General features: G+C 34.8%; 2 protein-coding genes across 7 annotated transcripts; both read left to right on the top strand.

Annotated features, from left to right (window-relative positions):
- Positions 1-2,297: 2,297 nt before the first annotated feature.
- Positions 2,298-8,717, top strand: LOC113855266 (beta-galactosidase 8-like). Of its 3 annotated transcripts, none has more exons than XM_027486830.1 (19): positions 2,298-3,034; positions 3,106-3,201; positions 3,379-3,491; positions 3,567-3,633; positions 3,707-3,799; positions 4,006-4,149; positions 4,279-4,367; positions 4,501-4,606; positions 4,722-4,809; positions 4,959-5,077; positions 5,455-5,616; positions 5,856-6,058; positions 6,149-6,243; positions 6,632-6,741; positions 6,911-7,024; positions 7,319-7,420; positions 7,556-7,767; positions 7,854-8,190; positions 8,272-8,717. In XM_027486830.1, exons 1-19 carry the CDS (start codon positions 2,870-2,872, stop codon positions 8,377-8,379), a joined length of 2,523 nt encoding a protein of 840 aa, XP_027342631.1. In that variant the 5' UTR covers positions 2,298-2,869; the 3' UTR covers positions 8,380-8,717. The 3 variants fall into 3 exon arrangements, with proteins under 3 accessions (XP_027342631.1, XP_027342632.1, XP_027342633.1); XM_027486831.1 differs by having other exon boundaries at positions 2,741-3,034; positions 6,641-6,741; positions 8,272-8,674; XM_027486832.1 differs by lacking the exon at positions 2,298-3,034 and having other exon boundaries at positions 3,135-3,260.
- A 709-nt stretch (positions 8,718-9,426) lies between these two features.
- LOC113855267 (serine/threonine-protein kinase GRIK1-like) lies at positions 9,427-14,707 on the top strand. Of its 4 annotated transcripts, XM_027486835.1 has the most exons (14): positions 9,480-9,921; positions 10,129-10,320; positions 10,395-10,561; positions 10,616-10,785; positions 11,154-11,228; positions 11,311-11,355; positions 11,634-11,708; positions 12,098-12,185; positions 12,330-12,454; positions 12,890-12,985; positions 13,617-13,683; positions 13,781-13,896; positions 14,007-14,085; positions 14,241-14,683. In XM_027486835.1, the coding sequence occupies exons 3-14, from the start codon at positions 10,468-10,470 to the stop codon at positions 14,399-14,401; spliced, it is 1,191 nt and encodes a 396-aa protein (XP_027342636.1). In that variant the 5' UTR covers positions 9,480-9,921; positions 10,129-10,320; positions 10,395-10,467; the 3' UTR covers positions 14,402-14,683. The 4 variants fall into 4 exon arrangements, 3 of the variants coding, with proteins under 3 accessions (XP_027342634.1, XP_027342636.1, XP_027342635.1); XM_027486833.1 differs by having other exon boundaries at positions 9,427-9,921; positions 10,395-10,785; positions 14,241-14,707; XR_003502841.1 differs by having other exon boundaries at positions 9,476-9,921; positions 10,395-10,785; positions 12,098-12,148; positions 14,241-14,643.
- The last annotated feature ends 1,278 nt before the right edge of the window (positions 14,708-15,985 follow it).

Genomic DNA, 15,985 nt, shown 5'->3' with positions numbered 1-15,985 from the left:
TTCGTTTAACTGTGAATTTTTATTCAACTTTATTTTCATCAAGTTTATTTTATACAGCTTTTGATTCAAAGTTTTAACTCAGAAAAATAAACTTTTAAAAATTATGTCATCAAGATCAAAGCGGTTATTTGAGATTTAACACTTTTAAAATAAGAGTTATATACAATTTAAGAAATACAAAGTAAAATTGGTTAATTAAAAATTAATAAAATATGTCTTAAAATTTAGATATATCTTCCTCAAATTTTAATTGATGGATTTTGAATCGGTAATTATAACTTTTCACGTACGTTGTGAACTCACTTTGAAATTGGGAAATCTAATTTCTTCCTTGTCTTACGTATAAACTATAGTTCTGAATGTAGCAAAATCAAACATTAGTGATGAATAAGAAGTGAGAATCGATTGTCAATGGCCAAGTTTCTTCAATTGTTGTGGGCGAGTGTTACGCATTGTGTTGCTTTCATGGTCCCTCACGTGTTTTTTAGGTGCATGTAAAAGTGAAGTATCAACCCGAATAACTTGATGTTAGGAAATACTAATCCATGTTCAAGTTTGTTATCTTACGGTAGAGCTAATAAATCAAAGACTTTGCAAGTTAATCTCTTTCATTATCGCTTACAAATTCGAGTTAGAGAATATTCCATGCACGTCGCATTGCTGGCTATGCATGGGTTACTAAACTTTTGAACAATTCCCCTACCAATCAAACACGATTTCAATGGAACTTTATTTTATTTTATAAAGAATGATATTGTAATTGTTGAATGATTCCACCATCACAATTGATGACATGCATGGCTACCGAGTTTATTCTTTTGTTTATTCTTCATATACCTCGTTAATTAGCCCTTAAACTATATCTTATTTATATTTTCATGTTTTGTCACCTTTTTAGTTATATTATATACTCCTTTATTTTGCTTCTACTAATAAATTATTTTCAAAATTACAAATATTAAAAAACAATATTTACTAATAATTTTTTGTTAATTAGCCTTATTTTGTTAGTATAACTTTTGTCTAACGTTAATATTTACAATTTAATCTTTTAAAACTATAATAATAAAAAGCAAATCAAGCAGTACAAAAAAGATTAATCAAACAATAAATCGTTAATAATTAAATTATTTCATGGTGAAATTGCGTCGAATTATGATTATTGAAATAAAAATAAAAGATATATTCACATTTTTTATATTTTAAAATTTTCTAACTTTTGAAATTCCCCATCCATTAAAATTGGAGTTAAGGCAACCTATTATCAACAATTGCCTTTTATTTAGGTAAAAGCTATCTAAATAGAGGGTTAAGTAATAAATCTTTTAAAGTTTCTGAGAAAAAGAAAGAGGAAAAGAAAAAGAAGGAAAAAGAAAAGGAGGCACTCATTTGTCATTTAGGTGGGAAAGATGAAATTGAAGTAAGTAATCAACCATTGAATTCTGCTATGCATTTACTCCAACGAAATGTCACATTCTGTAAATGTCACGTCTATTCTCTATGAGGACAATTTTTTCCCATGTTGGGAGCCCACGTTACAGTAGAAAAATAAAATCCATCGTTTAATAAGTAATCACCCATTATTTTATTAATCTATCATTCTATCCAAAAACACACACACACAGTTTTCATAATACTTCAATCTCTCAATTTTTAGTCGTTTACAAATAATAATATGTGCTATTCTTCTTCTTTTTTTCAACTTTTCGAATTAGTAATGTATTTTTTTCAAATTTTAAAATGAATATCTTTAGATTTTTCGTAATAATAAGTAATTACATTTCTAGTATTTTTTTGTTATTTTAAAAATATTTGTACTCGGTTTTATAAAAAAAAATACTTATTTTTCTATTTATTTTCTTTATCTATTGCTTTTTTAATTAATATCTCACTTGTATATTATCTTCTAGTAAACGTATATTAATTATTAAAAAAATTGTAGATAATAATAATTCATTAATTTATATAATAACAATAAAAATAAATAATTTATTAAAATATAAAAAATTAAAAGTAGTAATAATTATGGGTGTAATGCGGGTGAAGTAAGTAGTTAGCAGTTGGCCGGCTCCGTTGTGATACATTGCCACTTAACTAAGGAATATATAATAGATCTTTATTCGTCAATTCTAGTGAAAATATCTTCAGTTTAAACAAAATAAAAAAATTAAAACTAATAAATTTTTATTAAAAATATTTATTAAGTTATTATAAGTAGTAATTATTATCAATTACTTAAAATGAAGAACAATTATAATTAGTTATAAGAAGATTGAGGTAAGTACGGCCTATATGTGTGAAACATGTTATTGGTCGTTACAGCTGCTGGCCTGTGTTTATGTCTGTCTCCCCTACCAAACCGACTCCGTAGTCCATAGCCATGTCTTACTGTCGATGTGCCAAATCTGGGCATTGAGGAACTCATCACATTATTGGCCAAAGTCATATCATATATTCCATCATTGCCACATCTCACTTCTCTTGTTTCAAGAAATACCATTTTCCACTCTGCTTTAGCCTCCACCATTGAAACGAACAGAGGAACACGACAACATCACCGACAACCTTTTTTTTTTTTGTCCTGACACCTGTTCACACGTATATAGCTCCTTAGCTCTACTCTTCACTCTTCTTCTTCTTCTCTTCATACACTTGATTCCCTTCCCTCTTTCCAAGTCTTTTTTTTATGTTCACTAAGCAACATCATTTCATTCATAATTACATTTCCCCCGCATCTGAAACACAGAGAAGCAAGTTTAACAAGGCAAGGCAACCCCATTATTTGTTGCCACTTTGGCTCTGAAAAAGTCCCTTCCTTCTCTTGTGGGTTTTGTTCGGTTCTCTTTGTTCTGTAGAACCCAAAAAGGCCATGAGAACGACCCAGATTGTGTTGGTTCTGCTTTGGTTCCTCGGCATTTATGCGCCCACGTTGTTTTGCGCCAATGTGCAGTATGATCACAGAGCATTGCTCATTGATGGCAAGCGCAGGGTTCTCATCTCTGGTTCTATTCATTATCCTCGTTGTACTCCAGAGGTCTCTCTCTCTCTCTCTCTCTCTCTCTCTGAAGTAATGAACTTAAAGAGGGTAAGGATTTGTTGTTGCAGATGTGGCCAGACCTTATTCAGAAATCCAAAGATGGAGGACTTGATGTGATTGAGACCTATGTTTTTTGGAATATACACGAACCAGTTCGAGGCCAGGTTCTTTTCCCTTTTGTTTTTCATACTCTAATGAGTCTATGACTTTCAGCATTGCATTTGTGAGTATAGAACATGATAGTTGAATTGAAAGCATGAAATGCTCAATACTTCTGTTTTTCTGGTTTTGAATGAAAACGCTGATCGGTGAACATCAAATGGGTATTGGGCTATTGGCAGTATGATTTTGATGGCAGAAAGGACTTGGTGAAATTCGTGCAGACAGTGGCTGCAGCGGGTCTATATGTTCATCTTAGGATTGGTCCATACGTGTGTGCTGAATGGAACTATGGGTAAAGTTTGGTCCTTTCTGTGTTTTCTTTACGAGTGGCATTCAAGTTTAATCGAGGGCTTTAACTTCTCAACAGTGGTTTCCCTCTTTGGCTGCACTTTATTCCGGGAATTAAGTTTCGAACTGATAATGAACCTTTCAAGGTAACCCTCATCCTTCTGCTTCATGCTATAGTTCATGGATCCGAGTTCACTTGCAATAAAACTCTGTCTTCAGGTAGAAATGAAGCGATTCACTGCTAAAATTGTGGATATGATCAAGCAAGAGAAACTATATGCATCACAGGGAGGACCTGTTATTTTATCTCAGGTTTTTTTTTTAATTTAATAAAAAATGGTTTTTTTTTTTTTTTTGTTCAATACACCGTCAGTTTTTGTGTTGTGTTTTCTTTTTTAAAAGAAATTGTTAACATCTAGATGTTGAATCAGTTATAAATTATTATATTTTCTAGATTTTTTTTTCGGCTAAAAGCTTATACTTGTTAATATGAGAATATTTGTATTTTGCCATGCCAGATTGAAAATGAGTATGGAAACATTGATTCGGCCTACGGTTCTGCTGGTAAATCGTACATCAATTGGGCAGCAACAATGGCTACATCTCTTGACACAGGGGTTCCCTGGGTCATGTGCCAGCAAGCAAATGCTCCAGATCCAATTGTAAGTTTGCTACTTTTTATGTCAACATTAAGTGTTCATGGTTTGTGTTTTACTAGATTTACTAGATTGTTTGTGTTGCTGAAAAGAACAATATTCATTTTTCTTGACTTTTACTGTAACCACCCGCAGATTAATACATGCAATGGATTTTACTGCGATCAATTTACACCAAACTCTAACACAAAACCAAAAATGTGGACTGAGAATTGGAGTGGATGGTTAGCGTCCTTTTCTATTTAAATCATTTAGTTATTTCAATGACCCTCGAAATGTGATCTGATTGGTTTTGTATCTCATATCACGTTCTGCCTTTTTTTTATTTTTAATCATTTGAATTCTTTGGAATGGTAGGTTTCTTTCATTTGGTGGTTCCGTTCCTTACAGACCTGTGGAAGATCTTGCATTTGCCGTGGCACGCTTTTTCCAGCGAGGAGGAACATTTCAAAATTACTATATGGTAATGCAAATGGCTTACGTTATATGATACTTCAAGAGAAAACAAAAAAGATCAACCCTCACTAAGAGGAAATGAGCTGATAATGTCACCATTTTGATTGCTTGCTTTGAAACAGTACCATGGAGGGACCAACTTTGACCGAACTTCTGGTGGCCCTTTCATTGCTACAAGTTACGATTATGATGCACCAATTGATGAGTATGGTATGCTTTCTTTCAACCTTTATATTCCATATGCATTGAAGAAGATAAATAAACAGTACTGTATGCTCAGTTTATTAGTTGTTTACATATGACAACTTACACTTGACAGTTTTGTGCGGGTTTTTCAAAATCTTTATTGTATGTTGCAGGAATTATTAGACAGCCTAAGTGGGGCCACCTTAAAGATGTTCATAAAGCCATAAAGCTTTGTGAAGAAGCATTAGTAGCTACTGATCCAACAATTACATCCCTCGGTCCAAACCTAGAGGTATAACTATTAAGTGTTTTGTATTAAAAATTTTGGTCCATCTAAAGCATATTTCTCGATGTCTTAGGATAGAATTTCTGGATAGGATAAACTTATTATGGGTCTGAAATTCTCCTAGTTTATCAAATTTGAGAGTTTCTTTCCCTGGAAAATGCCCTGCATAGAGTGGAATTTTGACATACGGTCAGTACAATGGGTCATTGTTGTAGATTTCTCTGGTTACCTCCTTTGCAATTTCTTCAGTGATGCTTTTTATTGTTTGCGGTAAAATGCTGCTTAATGGTGCTGTCTGTTTATCTTTCTGCATTACCTTCTATGTTTTATGTGCTTTATGAGTTAGTCTCTCCATAATGTATCTTTTATTATCTAAACCCCAGGCTGCAGTTTACAAGACAGGATCTGTATGTGCGGCCTTCCTTGCCAATGTGGGCACCACATCTGATGTAACAGTCAATTTCAGTGGCAATTCATATCACTTGCCTGCATGGTCTGTGAGCATCTTACCAGACTGCAAGAATGTAGTGCTTAATACTGCAAAGGTTTGACTCACCAACTTCAGATCATGTTTATGTGGTTTCACTAATGGGTGGTTCCTGGACAATAAATGCGGTGTTAGTTGTTGTCTCAGTAAAAAATGGATAGTTTAATTGAGTGGAGTTAATTTGAAAGTGTAATTAACATTTGTTTTGTGATTTATCTTTCTAGTCAAGATCTTTTCTGTTATTTTCTAGTCCAAGAAGTACGGAGCATGTAGTAAAATAACATTTTTGTCTGGCAGATTAATTCTGCATCTGCAATTTCAAGCTTCACAGCTGAGTCTTCAAAAGAAGGTATTGGTTCTTTAGAAGCTTCTAGTTCAGGATGGAGTTGGATAAGTGAACCAGTGGGTATTTCAAAGGCCAATGCATTCTCACAAATTGGATTACTGGAGCAAATAAATACAACAGCTGATAAAAGTGATTACTTGTGGTACTCGTTAAGGTAGATATAGCCATCCAAGGTTGAAATATATTTAGTCTGACCTATAATTCTTTGCTCCTTTATAACATGTTTCTTGTGGTTTTTTTAAAGCATTGATCTCAAGGATGATGCTGGTTCCCAAGCTGTCCTTCACATTGAATCACTTGGTCATTCCCTTCATGCTTTCATCAATGGGAAGCTTGCAGGTAAATAGAAAAATAAAGCAATGACAACTGATCATATCTCTGAATAATTTTGCATCTCCACATGTTCTTCCTAAATATTCATGTGTTCCTATGTTTTATGCATTTGTGTGTCCTTGTATAGATCACGCAGATAAAAATCAAATCACCAAAATTACATGGAACATTTAGTACTTGCCTCGTGTGTAGAAAAGGAAACACAGTTCTAATAGAATTGTAATTTTGGGCACCGCTTGTCATGAAAATTTTGAATCGCTTTAAAGATGTGGGAAAATAAAATCAAGGTTAATTTGAAATCAAGTAAGAACATAAGATCAGTTACAGTCACTCAGAGTTCATTCTTTAAATTAAGCTCTTGAATTGACTAAAATTATTATGAAAAAATTATCAGGGAGTCAAGCAGGCAACAGTGGCAAATCTAAGCTCAACGTGGACATCCCTGTCACACTAGTGGCTGGAAAGAATACAATTGATCTCCTGAGTTTAACTGTGGGCCTTCAGGTTCAGCTTTTCTGACTATAGTTTATATAAGCATTTATAAAAGAGGAATTGTTGTTTATAGTATGCAATTATGCATTGGCTTGTTGGTTTCTATTCCACATGATGTAGCTTACTCAACCAGTGGTTTATCTCATTACTAAATTGGCTAATTGAACCATATACGCATCAGAACTATGGAGCATTTTTTGACACATGGGGAGCGGGGATCACTGGTCCAGTGATATTGAAAGGTTTGAAGAATGGCAACACTCTCGATCTCGCCTCTGAGAAGTGGACATATCAGGTAAGCCTTTGCTTTGGTTAAAGACTACTCGTTCTCCTTTCTATAACTTCATCAAGTAAGCACTGATAAGGTTCATGCAATACTTAAATTTATCCAAAACGTTTATGTCTATGTCACATTGATTTTCTCTTTTGCCACCTGTGATTTTATAAATCAGTAAGTTCATATGCAAAAAGAAACCAAGTATAGATTCTTTATTTCAAGAACCTGAAGATTTAGAAATTACGTCAATTAAATTTCCATATTTCCTTTTTGGTTAAGTCATAGAACGCGGTCTTAATTTTCTTGATACAGGTTGGCCTCAAAGGTGAAGAATTAGGTCTGTCTAGTGGAAGTTCTGGACAGTGGAATTCACAATCTACCCTTCCTAAGAACCAACCACTGACTTGGTACAAGGTAACCTTATTTTCGTTTTCAGCAGTGTCTACAACTGTTATCATCAAGTTGCGATGGTACATAACAATTAAAATTAAGGGAATGCCACTGTAGGAAAATATTTGCTACTAACTAATGTAGTACATGTTGGATTAGACAAGCATTGCTGCTCCATCTGGCAATAACCCAGTTGCAATTGACTTCACTGGGATGGGAAAAGGTGAGGCTTGGGTGAATGGACAAAGCATTGGGAGATACTGGCCTACATATGTCTCTTCAAATGCTGGTTGCACGGACTCATGCAATTATAGAGGACACTATGACGCATCCAAATGTCGCAAGAATTGTGGGAAACCATCACAGTCATTGTAAGTGTTAGATATCATAAATGAGAGAAGTTGACAAATAAGAATAATCTTGAGTTTATGATGTCACTGAGACACTAATCCTGCAGATACCATGTACCGCGGTCATGGTTGAAACCAGATGGAAACACACTTGTATTGTTTGAGGAAAGTGGTGGTGATCCAACACAAATATCTTTTGCTACAAAACAGATAGAAAGTTTGTGTGCACATGTATCTGATTCTCACCCACCACCTGTAGAATTGTGGAACTCAGATACAGAATCAGGAAGAAAAGTAGGGCCTGTACTGTCACTCAAGTGCCCTCATCATAACCAGGTCATCTCTTCCATTAAATTTGCAAGCTATGGAACACCCCTTGGAACCTGTGGAAACTTCTACCATGGACGCTGCAGCAGCAACAAGGCTCTATCCATTGTGCAGAAGGTGTTATCTAGCTTCCTCCTTCCCCAGTTACTTTGATATGTTTCACTTCGGTTTAAGCTAACTCAAATGATCTTAAAACAGGCCTGCATTGGATCAAGCAGATGTAGTGTTGGTGTATCAACTGACAAATTTGGAGACCCTTGTAGAGGAGTGGCAAAGAGTTTAGCTGTTGAAGCTACTTGTGCATAGACAAACATGTTGCTTCAAGAGTACTTCCCAAGTGCTTCAAACTCTTGGTTGAAATGCTTCCTTCTATGCCAAAGTAGAATTGTACTCTAGAAATATCCAGGAAAAAATTGTCAATTGAAGCAATCTAGTCTCACTTGCAATAAAAGAAAAGTCTTAGGCTGATGTAAGAATCGTGATAAATGGTATTTTTATTTTTTGTTTTTAACTGAAAAGAATGGTTGGTTCCAAACTTGCAAGATAACGTTCTCCCAACTCTTGTATTGATTGAGGTTATTGTATGGTAAAATTTGACTCAATTGGAAAAGGATGTAAAGCTTCCTAAATTCATAGAGTTTGATCAATACGAATCAACCCAATGCTTCTCCAAGTGCTACTTCGTAAATCAATTCAACATTTAATGTGTCATCAAGAAATTGCGAGCCTTTTCAGACAAATTGAAATTTCCATTATTGAGGAATAACGGCAAAACTTTAGTGCATGAGACCACTATAAGATTTTGAGAAAGTTGTTACCAATTTTCCATGGGAAACATTGTGGTAGGCCCTGCGTTTGTCTTGGATAGGGGTTACAAATACCCCGCAAAGCAGAAATCGAATTACACAGCATGTCAACAATTCATTCATGAAGACTATGTCTTCTTTGTCATGATTGATATCAGTATTGAGCAAATGGTTGAGAGAACATCGAATTTTTTATGCCACAACGTCAATAAATTTAAGGTTTTGATATGATTCCTGCATAACAAACTTAACAAATAGTTGAAACTTCGCTTATTATTAGATAACAAATAATATCTTAGCATCAACTTTTTAAAACCAAACTTTGATTATAAAACATGAAAAGGTTACTAAAACTAATCACCCTAACAAAAACTTTTTGATTTCTGTAATTGAACGATCCTATTCCAGCATTTACTAAAACAACAGATTTAACAAAAGATTTTATTTCTATTTCATTAATATTAAGTATACGAACAATGAATTATATAATAATGTATTAATATTTTATTTTAGCTATAAAATGGCATTTATAGGGAGTGAGTCTAATAATGAGATATCAGGGTAATCGTACGCTAGAAACAGTTATACAATTTGTATTAATAGTTTGAAAATGAGCGATCCCAACGTGGCCAACCTGTTACCATTGTTCGATTCCTCCTAAAAATTGAACTTTTATAGAATCTTTTTTTTTTTAATTTCTATGCAACCGCTCGGTTTTTTCAGCTTCGCCCTTCCACATTTCGCCGTATTATTTTGGTCTCTCTCTCTCTCTCTCGTTCCTTAGCAATTGATTTCTTCCACCTAGGGTTTTTCTGCATTCCCATTCCTCCTTCCAACGCTTTTTCCTCCCCGTTCGCAATCGCAATTGCAATTGGGTTTTCGTTTCCTTCCATCGGCTTCCGGGGTCTCGCTTGAATTTTGGAATTAGGGTTCCAAGTCTTACTCCAAAGGCCATCAATTCGTGCTGGAATTTCTGGCTTTTGGAGCCGCAGAGATAGGGTTCTTCCATTTTCTGATTTTTCCCCTTGAAAAAAAAAAGGAGGTAAATTGCTGAGTTTTCTATTATAATATTCTCTGTTGTTGACGTTTCTCTTTGATGGCGTCTGAAGCAGGTGTTCTATCTGCAACTTTGTCTATTTTCTCTTTTTCCCCAATGTTCAATATTATTTAAATAGAGGGTAACTTTTATTTTAGTTTTACCTTTTAATTTTTAATTTTTAATCTTTTCCTGTTCCTGTTTATGCAAAAGGTCAACGAATTATTGGTGGTGAGTTGTGGGCTGAGCCTGCAACATTTGTTATAAACTGGAGTTATCACAATGTTGGGTGTGAATCGTAGTGGGTTTAATTTCTCTAGGCGTTTTCTGCATCTAGCTGAGTGGCATCCTTTAGAATAGCAATGTTAAAGAGGGCTTGAGGCCCTTATCTTCCTCTCGTATCAGGTAATCTTGTTTCGTGCGTAATCCATGCAGTTTTGGCTTTTCAACCATTTGATGAGAAAGAAAACAATTTGCAGGGTCAGCAGAGAGAGAACTTAGTTATTAGGGCATTTGCTTTGGCCATTTGAGGTGAGTCAGGTTGATGCTGTGATGGGAGAATATAGGAGTTTTTCATTTTCCAAGATGATTGGCTGCTGGGGTTGCTTCGGCTTCATTAAAAAAACAAAACGACGAGGGGCTAAACGTAGCATCAGCAATTTTCTGTCCCAGGGGCTATTATTGGATGGAGAAACTGAAGGTGATGAGACCTCGTATAGTGAGGGTACAAGTAACACCGCCAGTGGAGATGAAAATGAGATGCTAACTCAACACAACCGTTCCAAGGAAATCTTGAACTTTAGAGCAGAAAATGGCATGATTTGTAGGCCGTTTCCTGTCAAGGAAACTTACAAACTTGTTCGCTCAGAGGTACTGTAGGAGTAGCTTTTTTGTTTTTGCTATAAAGTTTCGTTCAGTTTGTAATGAAATGTCAAGACCTGGTTGGCTAGTTTCGGTATGCATGTGATCGTGAGTTCATTATTGGTGAAAACTGAAATTATTGTATTTTGATAACTTTATGGTATCCAGACTTCCTATTATTGCTTTGTTCTATGTTACTTCACTTGCAACCATAAATTTTAAGTGTTAGTTTTGGTGTTGACTTGCTTGTCTTTTAAGTGTGTCTAAGCCTATCTGAATGGTTATTTGTATTCAGGCAAAACCTCTTTATTGTAATAATGGGTTTTTTTTTTAATATTTTAATAACAACCTTCATTTGAACTTTTTCATCCCCTCAGGATGAAAATGGGAACAAGATGATAAATGAGTACATTCGAGAGTATAAAATTGGTTCTGGAAGCTATGGCAAAGTGGTAAGCAGTGTTCGTGAAATTATGCTTTCTCTGTTCTCAATGGATCCGCTTTCCTGAGCCCCTTTCCTGATATGCATTGCAGGCTCTTTATCGAAGTTCTGTCGATGAAAAGCATTATGCAATTAAGGTAAGGACACATTTTGGTGTGAGCTGGCAGATTACTTCTTAATAGCAGCATTTGTAACAGGGCAGTAGTCACTGTTCCTGATAATTTGAATGTGTGACATGAGAGGAGTGTTAGACTAGCTAGTGTGACTGAGAAATTGCCAACTGTTTTACATTGGGAGACTGAAAAGAACATAAAAACTAATCAAAGGCTCACTGCGAGGTGCATGTGTGCTATGTTATTGTCACAAGATAGGGCTCAGCTGGTCATTTACTGAGGTTAACTCTTTTGAACCGCAGGCCTTTCATAAGTCTCATTTACAGAAGCTTCGAGTTGCACCTTCTGAGACTGCCATGACTGATGTTCTACGTGAGGTATAATTTCTTTCTATTTTATGCTTCTTTTGGATGAACAATATAGGCATTTCAAGGTCAGGTTTCATTTGGCAGTTTTTATATCCACTGACAGTCTATGAAACTACTACTTAATTTGCATCTCCAAGATGTTTACTGTTCCTTTGGAATATATTGTCATCTGCAATTCTTTTTATACCATCGCATGCATATAGGTCAGTTTTAGAAAATAGAAATATTTTTTTGCCAATGTTTTGCAATCTATTATGACTTTTTTTTTTTTCTTATGCCACGGGTCTATGATTGATTTCGTGTCCTAGGTTGTTCATTTTGTGAGTTATTACGTTGTTTAACTTGTTTTTTTGCTGTCCCTGCAGTATTTTTATTAGATACAAATACTTTATTTTCAGGTACTTATAATGAAAATGCTGGAACATCCTAATATAGTCAATCTAATTGAGGTGATTGATGACCCAGAGTCGGATGACTTCTACATGGGTACTCATGGCTAGCTGCTTCTTGGTTTTGTTATTTTGTGATGACTGCTTATCCTGAAATTGCTATATATGTATTTGAGCCTCCAGTTTGAATAAGAATCTTCAGTAAGTTCTTTTGCTTAACTGCTAATGTTTACTTCTTCAGTACTTGAATATGTGGAAGGCAAATGGGTTTGTGAGGGTTCAGGTCGTCCTTGTGCATTAGGTGAAGAGACTGCTAGGAAATACTTGCGTGATATAGTCTCGGGATTAACCTATCTTCATGCTCATGTATTGTCTCTCAACCAATCTTTTTTGCGATTAATGTTGTCTCAGTCCTCTCTCACACCCATGCACACACGCGCCTATAGTTTTCATAGTTATTGTAGTTGATTTATTTCACATTTTAATGAATTGAATAACCAAAGTAGACACTGAAACAATTTTTTGCTTGTGTAACTTGTAGGTTAATGTGCACTATCCTTTGCACTCTTATGACTAGTTTTGTTTGTCTATATGCAGTTGTTAATATTTATGGTATATGTCTAAAGTTGTCTGAAGTACGTTTTTGTATATCAAGGAAATACATGATAGTAGTTATGCATGCTTTAAAAACTTTATAAACTACATATCATTTATTATAGATGCCCAGGTCATTCATGTTACATTCTTTAAAATTGTTTGACTATGACACTGATGATTCTATATTCATTTGTTTGAAAGCAGAATATAGTGCATGGAGATATAAAACCTGACAATCTGTTGATTACTCGTCATGGCACAGTAAAGATAGGGGATTTCAGTGTCAGCCAGGCCTTTGAGGTAATGGAATTACTGAACTTAGTGGTACTTAAATGAGATTAGAGATAGTGAGTTTACTTTGAGCCTCTGGAATTATCTTTTGTGTGAAAATTGATATGTACAGCATGGCAATCATGGTAAATTTTTCCTGTGTGAAACTGAAACATGATTGGTTGAAAAATATGAAAGCTGGTGGATGTATCTTGTCATTACTTCACTTGAAAGTTGAAAGTCATTAATGCTTTAATTACATAATTTATATAATCCTCTTGTTAATATTTGCTTGATCATGCTAATATCATGTCTGTGCAAATTCACGCGATTCTAACTTCACCATGACACGGTAAATTTGAATTTGACTATAAACACATAAAATTTTTCTTCTAACAAATGGTATAAAAGTTATAATAGAAGAATTTAGCTAATCCAAGGGTGGTGGTAAAGGCCTAGGAAGTTGGGATTTTTCCTCAAAATGATTAGTCAATCATAGGGTTTATATTTTGATCTAATTAATGTTTTCTACATCCCCGAGTACATTTACTTACCCCTTCCACATTTCTTCCTGTGATATATTGGAGATATTACATTACATGTGTACTAAGATATATCCAAGCAACTAATATGGAATTGATACTTTGGTTTCATGTTGCAGGATGGTAATGATGAACTTCGTCGATCACCTGGAACCCCTGTTTTCACTGCACCAGAGTGTTGTTTAGGTTACAGATTTCTTTTCAAGCTTGCAAAATATTTTGCTCCATGGACTCTATGAAAGTCCACATTCTCACTACAGTTTTGTTTGTTGACATCACTCAGGCCTTACTTATCATGGTAAAGCTTCAGACACGTGGGCGGTAGGAGTTACTTTGTACTGTATGATATTGGGTGAATACCCATTTCTCGGTGACACACTTCAAGACACTTATGACAAAGTAAGTCATATATCAACTTCTTACTCTAATAATATTATGTAAAATTCATGTTATGATGTTTTTAGCCTATACCACAGAAATCTGAGCATGCTGTTTTCTTCCTTACCCAGATAGTGAATGATCCTTTAGTTCTTCCAGATGACATTAACCCCCAGTTGAAGAACTTGATAGAAGGATTACTTTGCAAAGGTATATGGTATTCAACTTTTCCTGGACATAACTATATTCCATTTCAATTTGTTATGTTTTGCTCTTCCTTTCCCTGCTCACAAATTTCTGTCATCCTAATTTTAGTTTGGAGGCCCATCATTTTATTGTTCTCAATTGAACTTTGTGTTCTGCAGAGCCAGAACTACGGATGACATTGGGCGATGTTGCTGAGCATAAATGGATTATTGGAAATGATGGGCTAATTCCTGATTACTTGTGTTGGTGCAAACGCAAGAGCCTGGAGAGGGAAGATTTTGATGGGAGCAATAATGCTTGCTTGACCCATACTAAATGATTAAAAAATTGGACTTCTTTATGTACACTGGAAAGGCCCATTAATTTTTGACCCCAAGGAGGTGATATGTTATGATTTCAGAGGGAGTCTTGAAAGAAAAAATCTTTGGAATTTAAGAACATACGGTTCATGTTGCCGACCATAAGTAGCCAATTCATGTTTATGTTGTGAAACATTTGGTGTATACGGACTTTAAGAGGTCTTGTATACGGCTCTTTCGCATAGAATGAATGAGTTTTTTTTTGCTCAAGCACGTGCTGAATTGTGTTCGATTCATACTTTATATACATTCCGTGAAGTGTTTTGTTATATGCTTTTGCTTAGAATTCAAAGAATGTTTGCTGACTGAACAATCCACGCGAAGCTTGATCTTAGGCTTTGAATATCTAATTCATGAAGCTTTTAAGGTCTTTTTCATGCACCGTATTCTTGCCAAAACTCAACGGGTCCAAGTGCTGTTTCACCCAACTGTATAGTTTTCCAATATATCGATAATAACTAAGCATGGCAATGAGCATAAGCTACTTTTTTTCAATGCTAAATTCTGACATGGGCATTGCAACTGGCATTGTACTTGCTTTTAATCTGCTTTTAGATGAGAACCGAGAATTTCCAACTCAAAAAGCTATTGCAAGTATTATAATAATGGGATAAAGTTCTTATTCGTTGCATCAGTTCGGTTCTCGTTGTCGTAAACGCGTAGTACTCTTCAGCAAAAGTCTCGTTCATCCACGGAAACAGACAAAAATAGAGGCATTTTTTGTCAGTATTGTCATCACACCATTGTTTTCAGATTTAGGTTTTAACTATTTGACTTGCAATTTCTTTTTTTTTTTTTTTGGTCAATTTCATGATCTTCAACTATAACTAACAATTCCAATTCTCCACGCCTCTCTCTAGCCAGTAACAAGCCGGAGCCGGTGCATGAAGCAAATGGGTATCATCTAAGAAAATTATTATTTAGTAGGATCTACCATTTGATGCATATCTTCAATGCATACAGCAAAGTGTAAGGAATAAAAGAAACGATAGAATGGAATTAAATAAAAGCTGTTTAGATTGATGGAAGAATAGGGGGAAATTTCAGAAATAATGTATGTATGTGAGTGATGTTGTAGCGATAAAGTGAAAGTACATTATAAAAGGAATCATGTCAACCAGTCACTGGCTGACATGACTTGTGTCAGCCCACCAACTCTCTCTGAACATAGTTTGCATCAAATTAATATTATGATTAAATTTTACTAAATTAAATATATTATAAATGACAACTCATTTGTTTTTTTTAACAATTAAAGTATTCTAATGTTTGTTATTATAGTCTTTTAAAAATAAATAAGAAATATATTAACAACCCTTATACACCGTGGCATGTAAATTCATTTTTAGAAAATAAAATTTGTCAACTATAGTCAGTGGATTTCAATTGACTATTCATCAAATCTCGGACTCTCGGTGGCTCCTCACTTATGATCCAGCTGGGAAATTGAATCCCGAAATTCAGGTGTTTTTCCTTCATTTATTTAATTATTTATTGTATTTTTATGTAAAAGAACATTTGAATATTAGTAAACAATGGTTACG

The sequence above is a fragment of the Abrus precatorius genome, unplaced genomic scaffold (assembly GCF_003935025.1).
Source record: "Abrus precatorius isolate BTA unplaced genomic scaffold, Abrus_2018 Scaffold11, whole genome shotgun sequence".
NCBI classification, from domain to species: Eukaryota; Viridiplantae; Streptophyta; class Magnoliopsida; order Fabales; family Fabaceae; genus Abrus; species Abrus precatorius.
The sequence above is the reverse complement of the archived record's forward strand: the minus strand, read 5'-3'. Positions and strand labels throughout refer to the sequence as shown.